Source organism: Mustela putorius, unplaced genomic scaffold (genome assembly GCF_011764305.1).
Source record: "Mustela putorius furo isolate JIRA1106 unplaced genomic scaffold, ASM1176430v1.1 tig00003836_pilon_pilon_pilon, whole genome shotgun sequence".
Classification (NCBI taxonomy): Eukaryota; Metazoa; Chordata; class Mammalia; order Carnivora; family Mustelidae; genus Mustela; species Mustela putorius.
The window spans coordinates 31,289,010-31,315,733 of NW_025421989.1; the positions used below are offsets into that span (position 1 = coordinate 31,289,010).

The following is a 26,724-nucleotide window of genomic DNA, read 5'->3' on the forward strand; positions in this document are numbered from 1 at the left end:
GCCCACTGTGACAGAGATGTAGTGTAAGATAAGGACTTACGTGATAGTTGTGGAGTGATCAGTTATTTGTGGTATTTGATGGGGTGAGAGTCAAAAGGATTGCATTTACGCCACAGAGGGATAAATATGCATATGGGGGCAGTTTCAAAAGGGAATTGAAATTAGTATAGAAAGTGAAGCTTTATGGGGAGATCTTCTTTTCTGCAAACATGTGGGATTTTGCTGAGATACTCCATAGGGAATTGGGTTATTAGGGTGGGGATGAGGTTGGCTCTTGGACTTGGGGGAGTGCAGTGAGTTAGAAAAGAATCTCAGAATTCTAGAGCTACAGGTTACCATCTATATAATCCCATCTAATTCTAGTGTTTACAAAATAACTGGGGATACGGACCTAGCAATAAGTTCTTTTTGGAGTCAAACCATGTGATTGTTTTCCACCTTTTTTGTTTCTTGGGGACAATGTATTAGGTTGTACATATGCCATTCCACTGTGCAGATTTAGGTAGTCAGAAGGACATGATATTCTCTGATATGTATAAGAAAGGAACTGCTCTTAGGCCTTTGAATCTTAATTATAATGTGGTTTTATAAAATTTGTTTATTCAAATATTTAAGAGAAAAATTAAGTATACAGACTTCTAATTAAAATAATATGTATAATTCATTATCTTGTAGAGTGAGCTTACAAGGTCGTCCAGATGTACTCTTGAGTGTCAAAGCTCATGTGGTCGAGCAGATTATTGAATTGTTAAACATGAGTAATGACAAAAAGTTGGAATGCATACACTTTGGTTCAGTTTTCTTCGGAACTTCAAAAATTGAACATGCACTTCTATACAATAATAGCCCGGAACCCATAAATTGGGTGGCCATAATGCAAAATGATGCAGTTGGAGAAGAACTGGTATGTAGATAGTGCAACAGGGGAAAATTGGGTACTGTGTTTTGAAACAGATGATTTTGAACTAATATCCAAAAAAAGCTGTTAACTTATTCCAAGTACGTTTTAACATGCAGATAGATATGATTCCCTTTCATGTGTCTTCAAGGGTAACCTCAAAAAATTCTATAAATTAAACTACACTAATAGTGATCTGTATCTGAAGTAAACCAGACAAATGCTTCTTATAGATTAGTAGCTACTTGTGAGGATTTCTGTTCTCATCAATTTTTCAACAGTTCCTTTAATTTTATGATGTGCCTTGGTCAAATTATGTATGTTTCTTTAAAGACATTCATATTCTTGATTTTCTAGACTAAACTTTCAACAATTATGTTATGATCTCCTCTTAAAATATTTTATTTTATTTGCGTTCTACCTTAATATTCTTTTTATTTCTGATTTTCTATTACAGGGTACAAATATTCAACAAAGAACAGATGTTGCTTTAAATAATCTCACCTACTTAAGCAAAATAAAGAACATGGATGTTACCACTTTTATTTCTTGTGTTCCTAACGAAGGGAGGTTACTACCTTATCAAAAGATTGTAATTACATTTTGTTTCAGCCCAAAGTAAGCAAAAATTCAATTATGGTGTTTTTTATTAATTGTAAGTATGTCAATCATACATTCATCAAACTGACTTTAACAGTAAGACTGGTCAGAAGGCACCAATTAGATTTTTCTTATTACGGCTTTCAATATTTCTAACATGGTTAATATTATTTTGCATATTTTAAAATTTTGTTCTACATATTTCATGTTTGATTACAAATCACTTCAGACCTTGTAGAAGTGGAAGTCTTGTATGGTTTTGCATTTTGAGCCCAGATGATTCTGTGCAACAAGATCTTGTTGTCCCTGCAGAAATAGGGGATAGCTAGTGGCATGCAGGATATGTCGATCCCTCCAAAGAGGATGCGGGTCTCTGGACACAGCAAGACACTTGCTTGCTAAGGAGCATGAAGAGTAAGTCTCTAGCAACTGCTGGGATCCACCGCCCTTGCTTGCTAAACTTCATACAGACTTGTAGGACTTTTGCTAATGTTTATTTTTCATAATTCTCTGTACTTGGTTTGGTTATTTAGTTTGAAAATATGTTTGGAAATGCTGTTTTAAATACATAGGAGCTACTTCAGCTGTACTTGAGAGGTGGCTGTGTATGGCGATAATCGATCCCACTATACAACCGTATGTTTACCTTTGGGAGGAGGCAGTGCTCAATGTACTTTTCTCTGAGGCAACTGGGTTGCTTGATGATGATACCGATTGGGGGAGACCGAATTGTATTTTAATTTAAGGACTGTAATAAATCAAGTAATTCTTCTATTTGCACAATCTTCAATTGCCTCATGAATCATATTATCCCACAGGCAATTTTTTGGTCAATGTATAAGATTCTGTTTAACACATGATTTCTGAAATTCTAAATATTCTTGTTCATGGTAGCATGTAAGCTTTTTCTGATGGTCTAGCACAAACTCATAGGTATGATTATGATTGGAAGCCTTAAATATATTTTCAACATGCTACTTGCATTCCTGTGTAATATTTCACATCAATTTTTTTTTAATGTGTAACTGAGTATCCACTGCTAAAAAAGCTGACCTGTAGGCAAGCAAGTAAAATCCATCAATCTACAGGTCTAGAGATAACTCATCTCTGATGTTGTTCCTTCTTCCCTTTTCTCATCTTCCCTTTCCTTTTCTCCTTTGACAAGATTTGGCTATTGTCAAATCTTATTCTCCAAATTGCTTGTTCTCCTCTAAGAATATAATGAATGGGGGTAGCAATATGTGCTTAGTCTACAGGAGGTGACAGGTATGGAACATAGGTTTGCAGTTACACCCAGAGGTAAAAAGGACTATTGGAGAGAATTGAACAGAGCCCTTAACTAGCAATGAACTTGGCCTGGAAAGAAAATCTTTACATAGAAAGTAACAGTGGAGCTGGACCTTGACAACTTAGTATTTTTAAATTACTTTTGTCTTGCAAATGTTGTCATGAACCCATTTTTCTGAATCTTTACATTTTGTGGCCTTCTTTTGGCAAGTCTCTTTATCTAGGCAATAATTTTGGAAAATGGTTCACAATTATATTTTTATTCCTGAACTTTCATCTGTTCACGTAGATTTAAGGATTGGGTTGATTCCTATTGAGAGGTAATAGAGTATATCATCTTTGCTTTCAAAATAATTGATTGTAATTTTTTTTACAGGCTAATGATTGATGGTAAGAAGAATAATGATCCTTCACATAGGCAGGACTATGCTCTCTTTTTGAGATTTGAGTCTGTGGGAAGTAAAGATGGATTTTTGAGGGATGATAACAGTAAAACCATGAAAAGTAAGTATGAAATAAACATGAGCATCAAATGTACAGCCATTTAAATTATTTAAAAGTTTGGGGATCATATTTGTAGAGGCAATTTAATAAATGTGTATAATTACTGAATAGAACAAAAATGCAAACATTCAAGAGACTTTAAAAATGTCTTTTGTGGCATGTTAAGAAAGAAGTCAACCCACAGGATCATTTACATAAAAATTTTACAAGTTAGAATTTAGGTGACTTCATTATTTTTAAATGACAGTAGATAAACATGATGATCTAGAATTAAAGAATGAAAAAAGAAAATAAAAAACCAATCTGTCTTCTTTTCCCTTTTAAGCCTATGTTTTCTCTTAGAGATTAATATGGAAACAAACCAACCTATTTCATCTCTATCAGACCTTTAGCTCTTAGAATCTTCATATGATAACAGTCAAAGGACAAGACCTAGAACTGGAGCCCTAGTAAAAAGGGTATAATATCCTCTTACAGGGTGTTGACAAGGACAATATGCCTCGCAGGCCACGTGTCAAGACACACTGCTTTTTAATATTCTCAGATAGTATTAGATGGGTTATAGTGAGGAAAAATGGAACAAGACATGGAGTTCAGCTTAGCCAGACAGATCAAAGAGAAAATAAAGATAGAGACGGGTGAGGACTGGATTTGGAAAGATGGGACATGGCAAGTCAAGGGTCAAAAAGATTTGTGTATCAGGATGAGTGATACCATTGAGCAGGCTTGCACCCTTTCCCTAGGACAGAAAATGAGTGCTCTGCTACTATTTGTATTACGGTTTGTGATTTGAGCTCTGTGTGCCAGTCTTAGACAGAAGATTTGTTTGAGTCTTGCAAGTTAATTTGCTTTTGAATGGCCAGAGAAGGAGATGGTAGGTTTGCCTTAAAGGTAATTTAAAGTCCAGGGTTGGCTAGCAAGAGCCTCAGTGAAGAAATGCACAAAACTATAGTTTATAGTTCCTACCTTCTCTCTAGTGTCTCCAAAACTTCACGTTTATGTTATTGCCCAGCTTATATTCCTCTGTCCATTATTTTAATGACCCTTTTCCATGTACACTTGTTTCTTGGCCCATATCCCATAGTGACTGAGTGGTAAACCTCTAATCTGATTAAATTCAACTCTTAGCCTACCCTGGGTATGCAACTAGGAAGCTAATTGTGCTGGGTAAAAGCACAAAACCATTTTTTTTTAAATTTCACTTTTTCACTTTTTAATCTATTATTTCACTTTTTAATCTGTAATCACTAACCCCAAGTGGGTCCTTTAAGATGGTTGACATTTCTACTGCATTCCTCCTTTCCTTCACTTTCTCACAGTATGAGATCAGTATCACACACCTTACCTTCCCTCACCTCAAACCTCCAAGACTTCCTCTTTCATCTTCACTCTAAACTTGTAAATATATTAAGTGACCTAGCATACATTTGCACTTGGATACCTATTAGGCATTTCAAACTTAACATGTCCAGAAAAACCCTCCTGCTTTCCCCATAACCTGTCTTTCCTGTCTCAAGAAATGGCAATTCTATCACTTCTGTTGCTCAGGCTCAAGACCTTAGCTTCACCATTTATCATGTGTTCAATTTCCCATTTTATATCCAGTCCATCAGCAAATTTTGTTGAATCTCCTCTTAAAACTATAGGTTAAATCTGACCCTTTCTCACCCTTCTTTTACTACTCTTACTTAGCCATATTTGGTTTCTTAGGGTTTTTGGAACGTGCCAAGGAAATTATTACCTTAGAATCTTTGTATTTGCTCTTCTTGCTCTTCTGTTTGGAATACACTTTTCCTGGATTTTCACATGATTTTCTTCCCGAGTTCCCATATATATATATGTGTGTGTGTGTGTGTATATATATATATATATATTTAAAGATTTTATTTATTTATTTGACAGAGAGAGAGAGAGAGAGAGATTACAAGTAGGCAGAGAGACACACAGAGAGGGGGAAGCAGGCTTCCAGCTGAGCAGAGAGCATGATCCCAGGACCCTGAGATCATGACCCAGGCCAGAGGCAGAGGCTTAATCCACTGAGCCACCCAGGCGCCCCCTGAGTTTCTTCATATTTTTGCTCAAAATTTTCCCAATCAAGAGAAATCTTTTTGGACTTTCCTACATGAAAGAACAGTTCCAAGATATTGTGTACTGTCTTACCCTTGTAGGAGAGGAAAAATAATTTTCCCTCTACCTCTCTAGGTTCTTGGTTGAGACCTCCCTTAAAAGACAACTTAAGAAGTGGGGGCACCTGGGTGTCTCAGTCGGTTAAGTGTCTGCCTTCGGCTCAGGTCATGATTCCAGAGTCCTAGGATCCAGCCCCACGTCAGACTCGCTGCTCAATGGAAAGCCTGCTTCTTCCTCTCCCTGCTTTCTTTCTCGCTCTCTCTCACGTATGAAAAAAATTAAAAAAAAAAAAAAAGAAAGAAAAGAAAAGAAAAGACAGATTAAGAGGGAAAACAAAGCAAACAAGTTTAATAACATGTATACCTCCTCTATACATGGGAGAGACCCAGGAAAACTGAGTAACTCCCCAAGTGGCTGGAAACTTCACTTTAAATACCATCTCCAGCTACAGACAAAAGATACTGGGGTGTGGCAGCAAGTTATGGTAGGTTTTCAGTTCATAGTAGGGGAGGGTATGGTTGTGATGAAGACTTAAGTATCTGCCTTCTTTGATGAGAGTTTCCTCCTGGTAGTTTTCCAGAGCTTTTCCTGTATCTGCTGTTACATAACAATAGTCTGCTTAAAATGATTCTTATGCCAGGTGTAAGGGCCTACTTTGTCAGTATTGGCTTCATGCCCATAGAATAACCATCCCCGATATATAGGTAGTGAACTTAGATTGAACCTGCCCCTTCCCCCAAGAAGAAAGCACTTAGAAACAGAACCAGTGAAATACCACCAGCTGGTGAAATACAGCCAAATAGCCCCAATAACAGAGCACAGATACCAGGACATGTCAGGCTGACCAGAGATAACGGAGTCCAGATACAAGGACGTGTCTGGCCAGATGGAAACGTCCAATCAAGGGAAAGCGCACATATTACCTCCCTACCTGCCAAGGACGTGTCTGGCCACGTGGAAATGTCCAATCAAGGGAGAGTGCACGTATTACCCGCCAAGGAGCATGAGCCTTGCCTATCAGGCACCAGACAAAGGCGCCGATTCTAGCCAAGGTCATAGGCTGAGTTTAATGACTATCATGGGGTAAAGTGTAATCTAATTGGCTGCTCTTACGAAACCTAGCGTAATTATGTGATGTTTTCTGTGCGTTACATTCTCATTGGCCAGACTCAACTATGTGGCTTTTACTCTATAAAAACTGGCCTATGAGAATAGAAAGTCATCACTTTCCTTTGTGAAAGGTGACCCCGAACGTTTGGTTCTGGTTTTTGGTGCTGGCGCGAAATAAAGCCCTGCTTAACTTTCGCTTTGTATCGGTCTGGTCCTTTTGTCCACGGACCCTTTCACCAGGGATGCCTGGGTGGCTCAGTCCATTAAGTGTCCACCTTCAGCTCAGGTCATGATCCCAGGGTCCTAGGATTGAGTCCCCGCATCCTTCTCCCTCTGCCTGCCACTCCCCTCTGTTTGTGCTCTCTCTCTCTCTAACAAATAAATAAATAAAATCTTAAAAAAAAAAAAATCCTTATGCCAAAGAGGCATATGTTCGGGTGACAAATTGTGCTCCCCTTCACCCAACATTACTTTTCCCCATAGCACTTATCCTGTCTGAAATGCTATATATTTCCTTATTTTATTGTCAGCATCACCTCCCTAGAATATAAAGTCCATGAGAGCAGGAACAGTGTCTATTTTATTCACTGCTGTATCCCCACAGCCTAGAAGAGTATGTGGCATAGAGAAGGCACTTAATAATTTTGTTGAATGAAGATTGAATGAGCTACCCATGTCTCATCAGTTCTTTCAGATGACACTATTTGGACTGAGCAAATAATACGCTGGATTCCCAACACTTTTATGTTAAAGAGCTATTATTGCTTTTACAGGTGATCGATTTCAGAAAGTGGAATTAGCACTGACAGGCACAGGACTTCCCATCTTACTACAGTTTGATCCAGGAAAGGTCCTTAATTTTGCACCATGTTTCATGGGTGAACATTCAGAGCTTCTGTGTATTATGCAAAATCGATCCAACTCACTTCCTGTGATGTACCGCTTTCAAAAAACTGCACATTTTAAAATTGATCCTGAAAGGGGCAAGATTGATGAAGGATGCATCCAGGTAAGATAATTATTTGATGCTTTCACATGCTTCAAATATTTTAAAATTTGCTAAAATGACATGCAGAGGATTAAAAACTTCATTTTATTCCACCGGTATTATAAATTTTATCTCTTCTGTGGCCTTGTGAATGCTTCAGTGTTGGCACTTACACAGTATCTGTAATTATTTGTTAAGTGCCTTTCATGTGCCAGGAAAAGCATTTGACACTGAAGGGAATGTAAAGAAGGACAAAACTTAGTTATTGCTGCCAAGGATTTTTGGGGGTGGGGGGCTCAGAGAGTATTTATTTATTATTGCTCCAGGAGGCAGGACTCTAAATTTAACTATCTAACATGGAGCCTTAGCCCTCCCTGTCTTGAGTGGGTGCAGGAATAGGTCCTAAAGGCTTTGTCTAGGACAGTGGCACCCAGCAACCAGAGGAGGAATGCCCCTGAGCCAGTAGTTGCCCATAACTGCAAAAAGTGAAAAGGAGGTGGGAACCAGGCACTTGCCCCAGCCTCAGAGATGCTGAAGGAAGTGCAAGATGCTTTGGGACTCACACCTAGACTGAAGATTGGCCAAGCTGAGATATACACATGTGGGACAAGCGGAAGTCCAGTGCCCCATGTTACTGTAGTGTCTGTAGTGCCCCATGCTACAGTTAACCCATGACAGAAGGGAGGGGGTTGGCAGTTTGGCCTCTGAGGGGTCCAGGCCTGACCCTCCTGTGAGGTGAGGTGGTATGGGGGAAAACTGCCACCATAGTCTTAACTACTTGCTGAGGGGTGAGTTTCTCAGCCTTTTGCCTAAGGGCATGCCCTTTACCCCCCAACTCTTAGTGGCTGATGGAAGGGCATCCTGCAGCCATGGTCGCGGGCAATATGTGTCCCGGGCACAGTGAGCTGTGGCGGGTGTAGGGTACGCTCGCAGCAGGAGTTTTGTCGTCATCAGACCAGCAGATAGGGTTAGCAGGTGTCTGAGTGTAAGGAGGACAATGGGTCCTGGCACAGGCTCGGGTCTCAGCACGGGTGCTTGTGGTCCTGGAGTGACTCCACTGGTACATCAGTGACATATCCTGCCACAGAAGCCCCACCTTGCTCAGTCACTGCGCGGGACGGGAGGAGGAGGGGGCGGTTCCGCGTGGGTGGTGCTGGTAGCTGAGAAGGGCGGGACTGGGACGCAGGTGGCACCGCGCAGCTCCTTGCTGCGGCTGCGCCTGCGCCTGCGCCTGCTGTAGACTCACTTCCGCTGCCTCCTGGAGCCCGGCTGGCAGCGTGTAGACTGCGGAGGCTGCTTGGTAGTGGCGGCAGCCATGCTGGATACAACCTGCGTCACCCTCTACCTTGGCCTAGGGCAACTGGTTCCTGGTCTGCCTGTGCAGACAGCGATGCCTCTTTTCCTCCAATGCTCCGCCCAGTAAGAATTTTTTTTTATGTACTAAGGAAATGTAGAACATACGTACCAACAGCTATGGTTTAAGAAGAATGCAAAATGTGTTGAAAGAGATCTCTAAGAAGGTGATAGTGAAACCCAGAGGACTGTTTTTACTTCCAGCCAGGTAGCTAGGTCTGCCTATGATAGTAACGTGAGCCAGACCTTGAAGGTTGAGCAGAATTTTCAAATTTGAAACTAGTTGTTCTTAACTGGCCTAGGCCTCCAACTGCTGGTGTGCAGAAGGCAAGTTGAAGTCTGAGGAATGCCTGTGAGTCCCAGGCCATCTTCTGTCTTTCTTACTACTCACATAACTCTTGTCCTTGTCCTCTAAAACAGGGTTGGCTGACTACGCTGCACAGGCTAAATCTGGCCCGCTGCCTGTTTTTTTTAAAGTAAACTACTGTTGGAATGTAGCTTCTCTTATTGTCTGTTGTCTATGGCTGTGTTTATGCTACAAAGGCAAAGTTGAATAGTTGTGAGAGAGCTGAGTTGATTAAAAATAAGATAGTTAAAGGGACACCTGAGTGGCTCAGTCAGTTAAGTGTCTGCCTTTGGCTCAGGTCATGATCCTGGAATCCGAGGATGGAGTCCCACCTGGGGCTCCCCACTCAGCTTCTTCCTCTGACCCTTCCCCCTCTCATGCTCTCTCTCTCAAATAAATAAATACATTCTTTAAGAAAAAAAAAAAAGAAGAGTTATTTTATGAGACGCCTGGGTGGCTCATTCATTAAATATATGCCTTTGGCTCAGGTCATGATCCCAGGGCCCTGGGATCAAGCCCCATGTTGGGCTCTCTGCCCAGCAGGAAGCCTGCTTTTCCCTCTCCTACTCCCCCTGCTTGTGTTCCTTCTGTTGCTGTGTTTCTCTCTGTCAAATAAACAATAAAAATCTTAAAAAAAAAAAAGATAGTTATTTTACCAGAAAAACTGGATTTACTTGAGAATAGCAGAGAACTGTAATTCGGGACGAACAAGCTATGGCAAAAATCATAGGCTTGTCCAGCAACCAAAGTGAGGAACGTTATTTCCGGAGAAGGAGAAAGAAGTTGGGAGTGGTTATTTTGAAGGAAAACCCACTGAAGAAGAGCAGGAGTTCACGGTGATGCCTGTTTGTTGTTGACTGGGTGCTGGGGTGGTTGATTTCTTACAGGAGATGCAGTGTACATATTTTCTGGTTGGGACCTGTATCAGATGATTCTTTCCAAACCACATTTCTTCTTGTAATTGAAGTCTACTGGCAGGGCGTGAGAGCTCCTCCTTCTGGCCTCCCCTTTCCATTTTAGTGAGGTTTCCCTTTATTAATTTTTACAGTTATATGGCCCATAAAGCCCAAAATATTTAATGTCTGGCCATTTACAGAAAAAGTTAGGAGCCTTGCTCTAAACAGTAGCAAGCGTGAATGCTTTCAGTTTCACCTCAGGTTCTTATGTTACCATCTTTTCTTCACGGCATTGTGATATGGCTCATAAAGTTATTGATGGAAGCCTTCTCCCAGTTGCAATCAGGAACTATTGTACACATGTTTAAATGCATACAGCTCATATTTATAACTCTTCCTGCTTCATTAGAATGACTCACTTCCGTCCCCCCAAATTTGGATAGATTTAATCAGTCTTTATAGAATAACAACTGATGTTAACTACATTATGGAAAACGTGTGCTTTTTAACTGCTTCCTAGACTTTCTTTAGTTCAGTCCTCTTAAATCTACCAACTCAGTTTGTTTTCTCCAGTGACATGGACCTCTTTCAAAATGTGTCTGATAGCTAAGTTCCAAGTGTCATTTTTAACCCTCTGTGTTTCTGAGTTTCTCAAGCACTAATAACTTTCAGATTAATAAAAAGTAAATGTGGGAAGTGTGTGGGGTTTGCTGGAGACCTGTGGCTTACACAGGCTGGTCAAATCGTTTGTTAGAAGTGACATATTACTTGGAAGTGAGATGAGATTGTTCTTTTTAGTACTAGCTTACTGAGCTAGAATTCTCATATGATAAAATTCACACCTTCCAAGAGTATAATTCAGTACTATTTAGTATATTCACAGAATTGTGGAACCATTAGCACTTATTCTACAACATTCTCATCACCCCAGGCAGAAGCTCTGCGTCCATGAGCAGTCACTCCCTCTTCTTATTCCTCAGCCTGTGGCAGCCACTAATCTCTTTTCTATGTCTAAATTTCCCTGTCCTTGACATTGCATATAAATATAATCATAAAATATGAGGACTCTGTGATTGGTTTCTTTGATTCAGCATTATATTTCCAAGTTGTGTCAGTGTTGGAAGAATGTGTCACTACCTCATTGCTTTTCATGGCCAGATTGTATTTCATTGTATGGATAGCCTACCTTTTGTTTATCCATTCATGGGTTGATGGGCATTTGAGTTGTTTCCATCTTTTGGCTCCTATGAATAATGCTGCTATAGTTATATTGTTATCACATTGTTACAATGTCCTTTTAATGGTGAGGACACTTAAGATCTACCATCTTAGCAAATTTCAAGTGTACGATACAGTATTGTTAACTATGGTCACCATTTCCAGAAGTTACTCATTTTGGAGAACTGAAACTTTGTGCCCTTTGACTAACATCTTCCTATTTCCTGTTCGTTCCCACCCTTAGCAACCACCTTCTACTCTTCTGTTTATTTAACTGTTTTAGATTCTGCATGTAGGTAAGATAATGCAATATTTCTCTTTCTGTGTCTGACTTATTTCACTTAATATAACATTCTCTAAGTACATCATGTTGTCACAGATGTCAAGAATTCCTTCTTTCTTAAGGCTGAATAAAATTCTGTTATTCTTCTGCATGTGGATATCCAATTTCTCCAGCACAATTTATTAAAGAGGCTGTCTTTTTTCTACTGTGTGTTTCTTGGCGTTCTTACTGCAGTCTAGTTGATTATAAAGGCACAGATTTATTTGTGGGCTCTCTATTCTGTTCATATGTTTATATATCTTTTTTATGCCGATACCTCCCTGTTTTGGTAACTGTAGTTTTGTATTATAGTTTGAAATTGGGAAATGGGATGCCTCCAGCTTTGTTCTTTTTGCTCAAAATTGCATGGGTCTTTTGTGTTTAAATTAGGAACAAAAAGAGTAAAATACTTAGGAATAAACTTAGCCAAAGAGGCAAAAGACTTAAACACTGAAAATTGTGAAACATTGATGAAGGGAATTAAAGAAGGCACAAATAAAGAGAAAACCATCCTGTGTTCATGGTTAGGGAGAATTAATATTTTTAAATGTCTGTACTACCCAAAGTGATCTACTGGTTTATTACAATCCTTATCAAAATCCCAGTGGTGCTCTTTAAGAAACAGAAAAAAAATCTAGAAATTCATATGGACATGTTTTCAGTACTCTTCGGTATACACCAAAGAGTAGAATTGTTGAATCATGTGATAACTCTGTTTAACCTTTTGAGAAACTATCATACTGTTGTCCAAAGATATTGCACTATTTCATAAGTCTTACCAGCAATGAATATGTGTTTTTTTTTAAATTTTTTATTTTTTATAAACATATATTTTTATCCCCAGGGGTATGAATATGTGTTTTAATGTTCTAATACCTCCACACCTTTGCCCATATTTATTAATTTTCTTCTTTTTGATTATACCTATCCCAGTGGGTACAAAGTGGCTTCTCCATGCAGTTTTCATTTACATTTCCCCAGTGAATATTGATGTTGAATGCCCTTCCATATGCTTACTGTACATTGGTATATGTTGGTTAGAGAAGTGTTTATTCATGTGTACTGTAGGCAGAATAATGACCACCTAAAAGTGTCCTTATCCTTATCCTAATCTCTGGAATTTGTGAATATGTGATGTTTCATGGCAATGGAGAATTTAGGTTTTAACTGGAAGTAATGTTGATAATCATTTGACCTTAAAATGGTGAGATTAACCTGGATTATCTTTGTGGGCCCAATATAATCACAGGGGTACTTAAACATAAAATTAGGAGGCAGAAAAATTGTCAGTGTCAGAGTGATATGATGTGAAAAATATTTGCATGTCTGTTACTGGCTTTGATAATGGAAGGGGAGGGTAATGAGCCAAAGGACCACGATGGCCTCTGGAAAGTAGGAAAAGATAAGTAAATAGATTCTCAAAAGGAAAAAAAAAAGGAAATAGATTCTCCACTAAACACCAGAAATGAACGTCGTGCTGCTGAAATCTTGGTTTTGGTTCATTGAGATTGGAGTCGGACTTCTGACTTACGGAAGTAGAAGAAACTGAGCTGTTGTAGCCCACAGAGTTGTTCGTAATTTGTTATTGTAAAAATAGGAAACTAATACAATATTCTTTACCCATTTTTAATTGGGATATTTATCCTTTTGTTGTTGAATTGCAAAAGTTCTTTATGTATTCTAGATACAAGTCCTTTATCAGATATGTGACTTACAAATATTTTCTCCCCTTCTGTGGGTTGTTTTCTCATTTTCTTTTTCTGTCCTTTGAAATGAAAAAGTTTTAAACTTTTGATTAAGTCCAATGTATCTTTTTCTCCCCTTTTGTCACTTATACTTTTAGTATCATGTCTTAGTAGTTATACAATATCCAAGGTCATTAAGATTTGTTCCTGTTTTCCTCTAGGAAATTTAGCTTATACATTTAAAATATATTATCCATTTTGAGATTTATCATGTTATTTAGACGTCCAGATTCGTTCTTTTACATATAGATGTCCAATTATCTTGGAATCTAGGCATACTTATTGACAAAATACTTGATTATATATATTTTTTAAAGATTTTATTTATTTATTTGACAGAGAGAAATCACAAGTAGATGGAGAGGCAGGCAGAGAGAGAGAGAGGGAAGCAGGCTCCCTGCTGAGCAGAGAGCCCAATGTGGGACTCGATCCCAGGACCCCGAGATCATGACCTGAGCCGAAGGCAGTGGCTTAATCCACTGAGCCACCCAGGCGCCCCCAAAATACTTGATTATAAATGTAAGATTTTATGTACTCAATTCTTTTTTATTTATCTGTGTTTATCCTTGTGCCAGTATCACAGTGTACTGATTAGTGTTGTAGTAATTTTTGAAATTGGGAAATGTCAGTCCTTCAGATTTGATCTTTTTAAGGAAATTTTTGACCAATTTGAGACCCTTGAAAATCCGTATGAGTTTTAGAATTAGCTTACTAAGTTATATAAAAACAAAAACAACAAAACACCCCAGCAGCTGGGATTTTGATAGGAATTGTGTTGAAACTATAAATCTGTTTGAGAGTGTTTCTATCTTAATATTAAATCTTGCAATTTATGAAAATTGGATAGCTTCCCATTTATTTTTGTCTTTTAAAATTTCTTTCAGTAGTGTGGTGCCTAGGCAGCTCAGTGGGTTAAAGCCTCTGCCTTCGGCTCAGGTCATGATCTCAGGGTCCTGGAATCAAACCCTGTATCAGGCTCTCTGCTCCGCAGGAGCTTGCTTCCCTCTCACTCTCTGCCTACCTCTCTGCCAACTTGTGATCTCTGTCTGTCAAATAAATAAATAAAATCTAAAAAAAAAAAACAAACCAATTTCTTTCTGTGATGATTAGTAGTTTGCAGTATACATGTCTTGCCATTCTTCTAAAAATATATTCCTAATAGTCTATTCTTTTTGTTGTTGTGTAAATGAGATTGTATTCTTAAATTAATTTTTGTATCATTTGCTGCTAGTATATAGAAATGCATTTTTTTATATATTGACCTTGTATCCTGTAATCTTAAAATCATTTATTCTGATGATTTTCAGTGGGTTCTTTGGGATATAAGATTAATGTTATCTGTGGGGCGCCTGGTGGCTCAGTGGGTTAAGCAGCTGCCTTCGGCTCAGGTCATGATCTCAGGGTCCTGGGATCGAGTCCCGCATTGGGCTCTCTGCTCAGCAGGGAACCTGCTTCTCTCTCTCTCTCTCTCTCTCTCTCTCTCTCTCCCTGCCTCTCCATCTGCTTGTGATATCTCACTGTCAAATAAATAAATAAAATCTTAAAAAAAAAAGATTAATGTTATCTATGAATAGAGACCATTTTATACCTTCCTTTCCAATTTGGATGCATTGCAACCAAATGATGCATTTCATCATTGCCTTGCCTAGAACCTCTACTATGGTATTAAATAGATGTGATGAGAGTATGTTTTTCTTCTTCCTAATTTAAGTTTCATCATTAAGTATGATGTTAGTTGTAGGTGTTTCATAGATTGCATTTATAAACATGGGGAAGTTCTCTTCTACTTCAAGTGTTTTAGGTGTTTTTACTGTGAAAATGTATTTTCTCATGTACTTTTTCTGTGTCTATTACAGTGGTAATATGTTTTTTGCCCTTTATTGAGATGGGGTATTACCTTGAGTGATATTCTTTTTTTTTAATATTTTATTTATTTATTTGACAGAGATCACAAGCAAGCAGAGAGGCAGGCAGAGAGAGAGGAGAAAGCAGGCTCCCCGCCGAGCAGAGAGCCTGTTGTGGGGCTCGGTCCCAAGACCCCGGGATCATGACCTGAGCCAAAGGCAGAGGCTCTAACCCACTGAGCCACCCAGGCGCCCCTTGAGTGATATTCTGATGTTAAACCTGGGATAATTCCCTGATGTACAGAGTGAAAATCCTTTGTACATATTTCTGGGTTCAGTTTGATAATATTTAGTTGAGGAATTTTGCATATATATTCATTAGGAACATTGGCCCATAGTTTTCTTTTCTTAAACATCTTTGGATTTGACCGAGTAAAGCTGCTGTTATATAGTAAGTTGGAAAGTGTTTTTTTCAGTTTTTGGAATAGTTTATGAAGGGCTGGTGCTAATTCTTCTTTAAATGTTTGATTAAAAAAAAGGTTTGATAAGATTCACCATCAAAGCCATCATGTTCTGGGCTTTTCATTATCAGAAGGTTTTGATTTCTAATCAATCTCTTATTAACCCAGGGCTATTCAGATTTTTTATGTCTTCTAGAAAAATTTTAGAAGTTTGCAACTGTCTAAGAATATGTCCATATCATCTAGGTTATCTAATTTGTGGTCATATACCTGTTCATCCTATTACCTCATACTTTGTTTTGTGTATGTATGTCAATTTTTGGTTTTCTGTTTATGGAAATCAACTACTTTGTTCACATGCATTTTATTTAAATAGTTTTTTTCTTTATTACATTCTTTAATTTTGATTCCAGTATAGTTAGTGTACAGTGTTATATTAGTTTCAGATATAATGCATTGATTCAGCATTTCTATACACTACTCAGTGCTCATCATGATAAGTGCACTCCTTACTTCCCATCACCTGTTTCACTCACCCCGCTGCCCTCCTCCCCTCTGGTTACCATCGGTTTGTTCTCTATAGTTAAATGTCTGTTTCTTCATTTGTCTCTCTCTTTTTCCCTTTGCTCACTTGTTTCTTAAATTCCATAAGTAAAATCTTGTGATATTTGTCTTTCTCTAACTGACGTATTTTGCTGAGCATTATACTCTCTGACTGACTTATTTTGCTGAGCATTATACTCTCTAGCTCCATTCATGTTGTTGCAAATGGTAAGATTTCATTCTTTTTAATGTCTCAGTAATATTCCAGTGTGTGTGTGTATGGCATGTATATATACATGGTGTGTGTGTGTGTGTTTATCCATTCACATATTGATGGACACTTGGACTGCTTCCATAATTTGGCTATAATGAATAATGCTGCAATAAACATAGAAGTGTATATATCCTTTTGAATTGGTGTTTTTGTATTTTCTGGGTAAATATCCAGTAGTGCCATTACTGGATCACAGGGAGGGTAGTTCTATTTTTAACTTTCTTTAAAAAAAAATTATTTTTGTTTATTTGACAGAGAGATTGAGAGCAAGAGAGAATGCATAGTCAGGGGAGTGGTGGGCAGAGGGAAAGGGAGAAGCAGGCTCCCAGCTGAATAAGGAGCATGATGTGGGGCTTGATTCCAGGATTCTGGGATCATGACCTGAGCTGAAGGCAACTGCTTATTCAACTGAGCCACCCAGGTGCCCCTAAATTTACTTTAATCACAGCTTTTGCTGTATTTCATTAGTTTTGGTATGTTGTGTTATAGTTTTCCTTCATCTCAGGGTATTCTCTAATTTTCCGTGAGGTTTCTTTGACCCATTGGTTACTTAGAAGTATATTGTTTAATTTATACACATTTGTGAGTTTTCCATATTTCCTTCTCTTTTTTTTTTAACAATTTCTATACTTTATTGATAGTCTCTATTTTGTGAGATGTTTTCTTTCTTTCTTTCTTTTTTTATTTTTATATTTTTATGTAACACACTGAGAGTGTTCACAAGTAGGCAGAGGGGCAGGCAGAGAGAGAGGGGGAAGTAGGCTCCCCACCGAGCAGAGAGCCTAATGACCTGAGCTGAAGGCAGAGGATTAACTCTGAGCCACCCAGGCACCCCTATGAAATATTTTCATACCTTTTCTAATTCTTTTCCTATGGAGATATAATTAATAGATAGCATTAGTATAATGGTATTTGTAAATATTGGAAATGATCATAATAAGTCTGTTTAATATCTATCACTATACATAGTTATAGTTTTTTCTCGTGATAAGAACTCTTAAGATTTACTCTTGTAGGGGCGCCTGGGTGGTTCAGAGTTAAGCCTCTGCCTTCGCTTCCCCCTCTCTCTCTGCTGTCTCTCTGCCTACTTGTGATCTCTCTCTGTCAAATAAATAAATAAAATCTTTAAAAAAAAGATTTACTCTTGTAGCAACTTTCAAATATGTGATATTTGATATTAGTATTATTAACTATAGTCACTATGCTGTACATTGTGTCCTCATGACTTATTTATTTTGTAACTGGAAATTTGTACCTTTTGACCCCCTTCATCCATTTCACCCATCTGCCTCCCCTTCTCCTTGCTACCACCAGTCTATACTGTGTATATATGAGCTTTTTTTTTTTTTTAGATTCCACATATGAGTGAGTTCATATGCTATTTGTCTTTCTGTTTGACTTATTTAACTTAGCATAATGCCTTCAAAGTATATCCATGTTGTCAAAAATGGGAAGGTTTTGTTCTTATTGCTAAACACTTTATATTTCTTGTCTTTTTGATAATAGCCGTTTTGACAGGTGTGCTGTGATACTTCATTGTGGTTTTGATTTGCATTTCCCAGATAATTAGTGATGTTGAGTATGATGATTAATGAGTCCTGTTTTTTCCCATCTCATCGGTTACCTTTTCATTTTGTTGATGGTTTCCTTTGCTGTACAGAAGCTTTTTAATTTGATGAAGTCCCACTTTATTTGTTTATTTTTTACTTTTGTTTCCTTTGCTTTTGGTGTCTTCTTTTAATGCTTTGAACGTATTTTCTGTTAGTCATTAGAGCATATTTATATTAGTCAACTTATGTTTGTCTAATAAATTCAACATTTGGGTTTCTTTAGGCACAGTTTCTTTTCTTTTCTTCTTCTTCTTTTTTTTTTTTTTTTTTTTTTTAGATTTCATTTATTTATCTGACAGAGAGAGAGGGAGCAAGAGAGCCCAGGCAGGGGGAGCAGTGGAGGGAGAGGGAGAAGCAGGCTCCCCACTGAACAGAGAGCCCAACAGGTCTCCATCCCAGGACTCTGGGATCATGACCTGAGCTAAAGGCATATGATTAACTGATTGAGCCACCCAGGCGCCCTGTCAGGCACAGTTTCTATTTATTGCATTTTTCTGTGTGTAGTGGCCATACTTTCCTCTTTCTTTTCACATCCCATAATTCTTTGTTGGAAACTGGGCATTTTAAATGGTATAATTTGGCAACTCTGAAATCAGATGGCTCCCAAGATTAGCTTCATTGCTATTTTTCAAAAGATTTTATTTATGTATTTGACAGAGAGCGAGATCACAAGTAGGCAGAGAGACAGGCAGAGTGGGGAAGCAGATTCCCCGCTAAGCAGAGAGCCCGATGTGTGGCTCCATCCCAGGACCCTGAGATCATGACTTGAGCTGAAGGCAGAGGCTTAACCCACTAAGCCACCTAGGCACCCCTGTTGTTCTTTTTCTTTAGTGACCTTTTAGACCAAGTCTGTAAACGTCGTTTTCTTTGTTGTGTGCAGCCAGTCAATGGTCTACTCAGTTAATTTAGGGGTCAGCTAATGATTGGGTAGAGCTTCTCTTAAATTTCTTGAATCAGTAAGGCTCAGCCTTTGCCAAGAGCCTTTGTGTAAGTGTACTTGGCTTAGGCATATCTTTATTGTTCTGTCAGGTAATTTATAGCTTTTTTTGGCCTTTAATTTCAGCTTGTACAGAGTCTCAAAGTCAGCCAGATTTCAGAAATTAGAGCTTTCTCTAGTCTTTCCTGGGCATATAAACTGTCATACATATGTGTGTGATGAGGTAGATTCCCAGGAGTATGTGAGAGCTTTTCAAATACCCTCTGAATATTTCTGTTTTAATTTTCCTTTTTTCTTTTTTGTTTTGTTTTGTTTTGCCTCTTATTGGCCTTAAATGGTAATGCTACTTCAAGTTGCTGTGATGTTTAGCAATTGCTGCTGATTTTTTGATGGGGGAGGAGAAGGGGGTACAAAACAGGGAAGAGAGTTTACAAAGAATGAGCCCTGAACCAGGTCAGTTAAAAATAATACCCTTATAGTAGGCTTTGTAGCTAGCTTCTAGACAGGATAAATAGGGACATTTCTCTGGGGATAGGATTTTTGGAGAGCTCCAAACCCAGTCTTTTCCCTCCCTGGCTGCTAGGCTAATAGCTTTTACAGCTGCCATAGTTACAAGGCTGTCGTTTTCAAAAAGAGCTCAAAACTAGAATAGGAGGATGGGATGGCACTTTATAAAAATGACACAAAACCTGTTATCCTTCAGAGATTCAGCTATTTTTAAAATTTTATTTAAATTTAGTTGGCCAATATATAGTACATCAATAGTTTTTGATGTAGTGTTTAATGATTCATTAGTTGCATATAACACCCAATGCTCCTGACATCACATGCCATCCTTAATGCACATCACCTAGTTATCCCATCCCCCCGCCCCCAACCTAGCTCCTTTTCCACAACCCTCAGTGTGTTTCCTGGAGTCAAGAGTTTCATGGTTTGTCTCCCTCTCTGATTTCTTCTCATTCAGTTTTCTCTCCCTTCCCCTACGATTTTTTTTAAAAGATTTTATTTATTTATTTGACAGAGATAACAAGTAGGCAGAGAGGCAGGCAGAGAGAGAGAGAGAGAGAGAAGCAGGCTCCCTGATAAGCAGAGAGCCCAATTTGGGGCTGGATCCCAGGATCCTGGGATCAGGACCTGAGCTGAAGGCAGAGGCTTAACCCACTGAGCCACCCAGGCACCCCTCCCCTATGATCTTCAGCGCTATTCCTTATATTCTACATATGAGTGAAACATATGATTATTGTCTCTCTCTGCTTTACTTATTTCACTTAGCATAATCCCCTCCAGTTCCATCCATATCAGTGTAAATGGTGGATATTCATCCTTTCTTATGGCTGATCAGCTATTTTTTTTTCTTAAATATTCCTTGGATTTTTATAAGCTTTGGGTAATTTTAGAATATGTATAAAGTTGATTTTGACAATTATTCCAGTGGTTTTTTTCTCCTTTGGGGGAGTAGATATTTGGAAATCCTTGATTTGCTATTCTGGAGGTACTTCAATACCACTGTTCTTAATTTTTTCTTGAATACTTTTCCAATAATATATATCTTAAAGGTCTGTCAATGCCATATAAGGTATTTCTAAGCTTCTTTTATATTATGGTGATGGACTAGCTCTCCTTAAAAATTTTATAAAGTTCTTCTTATTTTTTTTAAAGATTTTATTTATTTGACAGAGAGAGATCACAAGTAGGCAGAGAGGTAGGCAAAGAGAGAGGGGTAAGCAGGCTCCCTGTTGAGCAGAGAGCCCAATGCAGGGCTTGATCCTAAGACCCTGAGATCAGGACCTGAGCCAAAGGCAGAGGTTTAACCCAGGTGCCCCTATAAACAGTTTTTTTGTTGCTTTTAATTTTTTCCCAACTTCCCAACAGTTTAATATTATTTTTGTAATCCATTTGGACTGCTGAAACAAAATACCATAGACTGCATGGTTTAAACAACAGAAATTTATTTCACACAGTACTGTAGGCTCGAAGTCTTAGATCAAGGTGCCAACTTGGTCAGGTAAGGGCCCTCCTCCTGGTTGTAGCCTTCTAATTGTTTTATTATATGGTAGAAGAGTCTAGGGTGCTTTGTGGGGCCTCTTTTATAAGAGCACTAATCCTATGACCTAATCGCATCCCAAAGGCCCTACTTATCCTAATTCCATCACATGGGCATTAAGTTTAAACATACGAGTTTGTGGGATTTACAAACATTCAGCCTATAGCAACTTGTTACTTTTTCTTTTTTTAGAATGTGACATGTTCATTCATTCCACATCAAGTAGGAGTCTTTAAAGTGAAGCAACTGATAGAGATTATTGGCTCAGTGGCAGATGAAAATTTGCAGTCATCACTGAAACCTTTTCATCAAATATATTTAGATTTCAAGAGCGTCTGCAAACCTTCCACCAAGAAAGTTGTGATGAGAATGAATCCTGGTAAGCTAATGTGGACACACTTTTTCTTAAATAAAGTTTATATAGGATTATTTTAACACACTGATTGCTTAGTTATATATGTCAAATGTAGTCTTATCTTGTGGTTCTTACCTTATGAATGCATCAAAATCACATAGAAGGCTGGTTAAAATAGGTTTCATTGGTCTATATCCCAGAATTGATTATTATATAAGACTTTGGTAGAACCCAAAGATTAGCATTTCTAACATGACCCTGACAGTAGTTGATGCTGCCATTTTGGGGATTACAGTTTGCATAGCATTGGTTTAGTGATCTATAAAATGTATTAAATATTTATTGGTTTTTATATTTTATTCTTCTATATTTTTGCTTGAGTCTATAATATAAACTACTTTTGACCATTCCATGGATTATCTTGTGGCTGTAATACTCAGTTATCTTTTATACATTGAGCCATATGAAATTGCTGATATTCAGCTCTCTCTGATCTATAAAATCTTATGTCACATAGGCTAACTCATTCCTTTGAGTTACTATGTTTTCTTTTTTATATGTGCAATATTTTATAAATTATTTTGTGTATGTCCATTTATTAGATGAAATAGTTGTATTTTCTGAATTTGTTTAGGGATTTAGTTTTAAGTTAGAACCAATGGTGTAGTGTATTAATACATGGATATTAATTGGAAAGCTGAAATTAAAAAACCATTTAACTTAATATCCAATTCTATAAAAGGTATATCCCCTTTGGTCACTAATCCTACGGGACAGTTTGTGGTTAGAGACTTGCCTAAATACAAGGACCGTGCACCTGTTACAATGCTTCAATCAGCCATGACACGTCTTCACAATCATCGCATAAGTAAAGAGTCGATGAAGGGTGCACTGATAGCCTTTCCCAATGATCGAGCTGCAAGTATCAGGTCTGGAGACCAGCATAAACTTTTCAGGTAACATGTTATATTAAAAACCAGAAATTTTGAAAGACACAATGACGAACATGATATGCAGGTCTTAGCAGATCCTGTTGTAGCAAACTAATGATGATGATAATAATAATAGTAATAAAATTTTACTTTATCTCTCATTTTGTTTTACATTGGAGTTGATGGTTATTGAATGCTACTATATTTGCTTTGTCCTACCTCTCATCACCTCTACTGTATACTTTACAGGAAGGGAATGCTTCACCAGATGATTATTAAAATATGCTGTTGACAAGTATAGAGTAATAGAAAAAAATCACGTTTAGAAATATATCAAGGGGCACCTGGGTTGCTCAGTGGGTTAAAGCCTCTGCCTTTGGCTCAGGTGGGAACTAGCCCCGCATCGGGCTCTCTGCTGAGCCCAGAGCCTGCTTCCCTTCCTCTCTCTCTGCCTGTCTCTCTGCCTAATTGTGATCTCTGTCTGTCAAATAAATAAATAAAATCTTTAAGAAAAGAAAAAGAAATATATCAAGTTCTCAGACTTGACTGTCATATTCATTAAGTATGGCTGACAGCTTGAATTTGTCTAAGGTAAAAATAAACACTTACAACTGTGAAAAACCAGTCATTGTCATCATCATCATTATTATCATCATCCTCATCACCTTTGTTCCTCTCAAAGTCACATTTCTCATAACTAATCCCAAACTGAACTAAGACCTCAACAATTAGGATCAAAAGTGATGTTTAACCTCAATTTATATTGATTGAAACCTCAAAGAAATCACTACTTTACAAGTGCTTAGTGAGAAGGAACCCAGGCATCCTGGTTTTTACACATTTGAGACTGAAATGAGTTTCTTTTCTGCCTGTTGGTGTGCTACTAGTACACCATCTAAACTTGATAATGTCCCTGGGATTTCTCTACTTGTCTCTTTACCTTTGGTGAGCTCACTTAATTTTATAGCTGTTTTCTTGCAATATCATTTGATATTAGGCCATAATTGTTTTATTATCCACAATTGGAAAATTCTGAGTCTTTTCATAGTATTATTTTATTTTAAAAATTTTATTCATACCAGCCTTTCTCTCTCTATTGTTTGACAAGTATCATGGAACATAGGAGTGCAGAAATCACTCAGATGCCATTTTAAATAATTATGTAGTATAAAAAAGGAAAACTTATTTCTCCCTCTGACTCATTGCACTCCCTCCCATACAGAAGTATCTTTTGGGAACAACTTTTTATGTATCCTTTTCAGTTCTTTCCTATGTTTATAAAAATATGTTTGTATAGACATATGTTAATTTAATATTAATATTTTTCTGTCTTAATCAGTCTTAATCATATGATCTAAAAATGCCAGATTGAAAAAATATTCTTTATTTAAATTCAATTTAGGTAAAATGTAGTTCTTCCAGATTTAAAAAAATTATTTTATTTAAGTTCTATCAGTTAACATATAGTGTATTACCAGTATCAGAAGTAGAGTTCAGTGATTCATCAGTTGCATATAATACCCAGTGCTCATTATGTCACATGTCCTCCTTAATGCCCATCACCCACCCTTCCCCGAAGATCCTCTGTTTTGTTTCTTAAATTCCACATATTAGTGAAATCATATGATAATTATCTTCCTCTGATTGACTTTTTCCCTTAGCATAATACTCTCTAGTTCCAACCATATCGTTGCAAATGGCAAGATTTCAATTTTTTTGATGGCTGACTAATATTCCATCGTGTATCTATCTCTTTATCCATTCATCTTTTGATGAACATCTGGGCTCTTGCCATAGTTTTGGCTATTGTGGACATTGCTGCTATAAACATTGGGGTGCATTTGTCCCTTTGAATCACTATGTTTGTATCCTTTGGGTAAATACGTAGTACTGTAATTGCTGGGTTGTAGGGTAGCTCTATTTTAGCAACCTCCTTACTGTTTTCCAGAGTGCCTCTACCAGCTTGCATTTCCACCAAGAGTGTAAGAGGGTTCCCCTTTCCCCACCTCCTCATTCTTGTTAATTTTAGCCTTTTTGACTGGTGTGAGGTGGTATCTCATTGTGGTTTTGATTTGTATTTCCCCCATGACAAGTGATGTGGAGCATTTTTTCATGTGTCTGTTGGCCATTTGTATGTCTTCTTTAGAGAAATGTCTGTTCATGTCTTCCGCCCATTTCTTTAGTGGATTATTTGTTTTTTGGGTGTTGAGTTTGATCAGCTCTTAAGCTCTTTATAGTTCTTGCCAGATTTTTTTTTTTTTTTTTTAGGAAAGCTAAAGATTTCCTATTTCTCTCATGGCCAAAATTATTTTTCTCAATTTACTCTTTTCCGTATTAATAGAGATACAAAATTTAGTTTTTTTCTGGTTAGCAATTAGTAACTTGAATGAAATTTTATGATGTATGAAATTGTTGGTAACTATAATTGCTATTTTGTTTCTTAATGCATTTCATTAATGATTTTGACAAGAAAGTAAAATAAGTTTGGAATTTTTGTCTAATTTTTGTTTACTACAGTATGTCCTGTGTTTAGAAGAGTGTCAGGCATATAATAGGCACTGGGTAAATATTTTTTAATAAATAGATGAAGAAAAGTATTTTATTTGCATAATAATCTTTGTCCCCTGGGGTGCCAGGTTGGCGCTGTCATTAAGCCTCTGCCTTCTGCTCAGGTCATGATCCCTGGGGTCCTGGGATCGAGCCCATATCGTGCTCCCTGCTCAGTGGGAAGCCAGCTTCTCCTTCTCCCACTGTTCCTGCTTGTATTCCCTCTCTCACTGTCTCTCTCTCTCTCTGTCAAATAAATAAATAAAATCCTTAAAAAAAGCTTTTAAAAAAATAATCTTTGACCCTTGTATTTTGAACATTAAAAAAAATCACCTACTCAAAGCTAAAGAGGTATTTCATGAAGTTTATTCTTTTTTTTTACATTATCCAGTTAGTTTATTATTATTTACAGAATATGTATATACCTATATTTTATGTAAGAAAAAGTATGGTTTCTCGGTCTTCACCATAACAACTGCTCCATTTAGAAATAATAGTAGTCAACATTAAATACAACTCTATTTTTCTAACAACCATGCATCTTTATATCAGACCATTCACAGGACATTGCTTCCTAATCAACCTAAATTTGCAGTAAAATAGGTTTCCAGAAATAAGTATTTATTACATTGACAAGCTAAAATAAGTTCGTAAGGCAAATAGCTATAAAATCTGGACAGAAACTTCCTTAGTTTCTCATCTTAAGAAGCAGCTTCTCAAATTATTTGGAAAATCAGCCTAGAGGTAAGCACGATAAACCACAGTTCCCATCCCTTCTTGAAGCCGATCTTTTTCGAGAATTGATCAAATAGCACCTGTTGATAGAAGATAGTAAAAAGGCCTGAACCTGATACTTAAGCTTTAATTCTGGATCAGTTTTCTGACTTGGTCTGGTCCGGAGTTACTTCCTTCAGAATCTTCATCAGTGAATATAAGTGAGTATATGCTAACATTATCTTCTCTTTCAGCTCTGCAACTTTTTCTGGTAGAGACAAGTTGTGAATGTCCATCTCAGATGCATTTACTATGGCTTTTGTTTTTAACTGATAGCATTTTGTCACTGGAAAGGCAAAAATGACCTCTCAAGGCAGCCAGAGCAGCATGGGTAGAATACAAATGGAAACCAATGGGAATCCCACAGGAAGTGCAGAATAAAAGGTTTTAAGTGCTGCCTTTGAGCGAACCATCAATTCCAACTAGGAAGGGAGCTTCCAAAACCATGTTATTTGTGACTCCTGTGTGTCCCACTCCATAGAAGTCGTACAAGAGTGTTTGTCAGTTGTTTTCTTAGCGGCATCACAAAAATCACCCCCCGGAAGCTGTACACATCGTGGATGAGGCCGCCGCAGCTGAGCTGCCATCTTTCCGCAGCCCCAGTTTATTCTTTTTTTAAAAATTTTTATTTCGGGGGCGCTTGGGTGGCTCCGTGGGTTAAAGCCTCAGCCTTCCGCTCAGGTCATGATCCCGGGGTCCTGGGATCAAGCCCCACATCGGGCTCTCTGCTCAGCAGGGAGCCTGCTTCCCTCTCTCTCTGCCTGCCTCTCTGCCTACTTGTGATCTCTGTCTTTCAAATAAATAAATAAAATCTTTAAAAAAAAATTTTTTTTTTTTAATTTCGGGATGCCTGGGTGGCTCAGTGGGTTAAAGCCTCTGCCTTCGGCTCCGGTCATGGTCCCAGGGTCCTGGGATTGAGCCCGAATTGGGCTCTCTGCTCAGCAGCCTGCCTCTCTGCCTGCTTGTGATCTCTGTCAAATAAATAAATAAATCTTTAAAAGAAAAAAAA

At 37.9% G+C, this 26,724-nt stretch overlaps 1 protein-coding gene across 1 annotated transcript in view; it reads left to right on the forward strand.

Annotated features, from left to right (window-relative positions):
• Positions 1 to 26,724, forward strand: part of CFAP47 (cilia and flagella associated protein 47) — a 529,980-nt gene that overhangs the window by 30,706 nt on the left and 472,550 nt on the right. The window contains exons 6-11 of the mRNA XM_045089444.1: positions 676 to 904; positions 1,356 to 1,516; positions 3,162 to 3,289; positions 7,300 to 7,535; positions 21,300 to 21,486; positions 22,205 to 22,418. Coding sequence (XP_044945379.1) covers positions 676 to 904; positions 1,356 to 1,516; positions 3,162 to 3,289; positions 7,300 to 7,535; positions 21,300 to 21,486; positions 22,205 to 22,418 — 1,155 coding nt within the window. The remainder of the gene's footprint in view (positions 1 to 675; positions 905 to 1,355; positions 1,517 to 3,161; positions 3,290 to 7,299; positions 7,536 to 21,299; positions 21,487 to 22,204; positions 22,419 to 26,724) is intronic.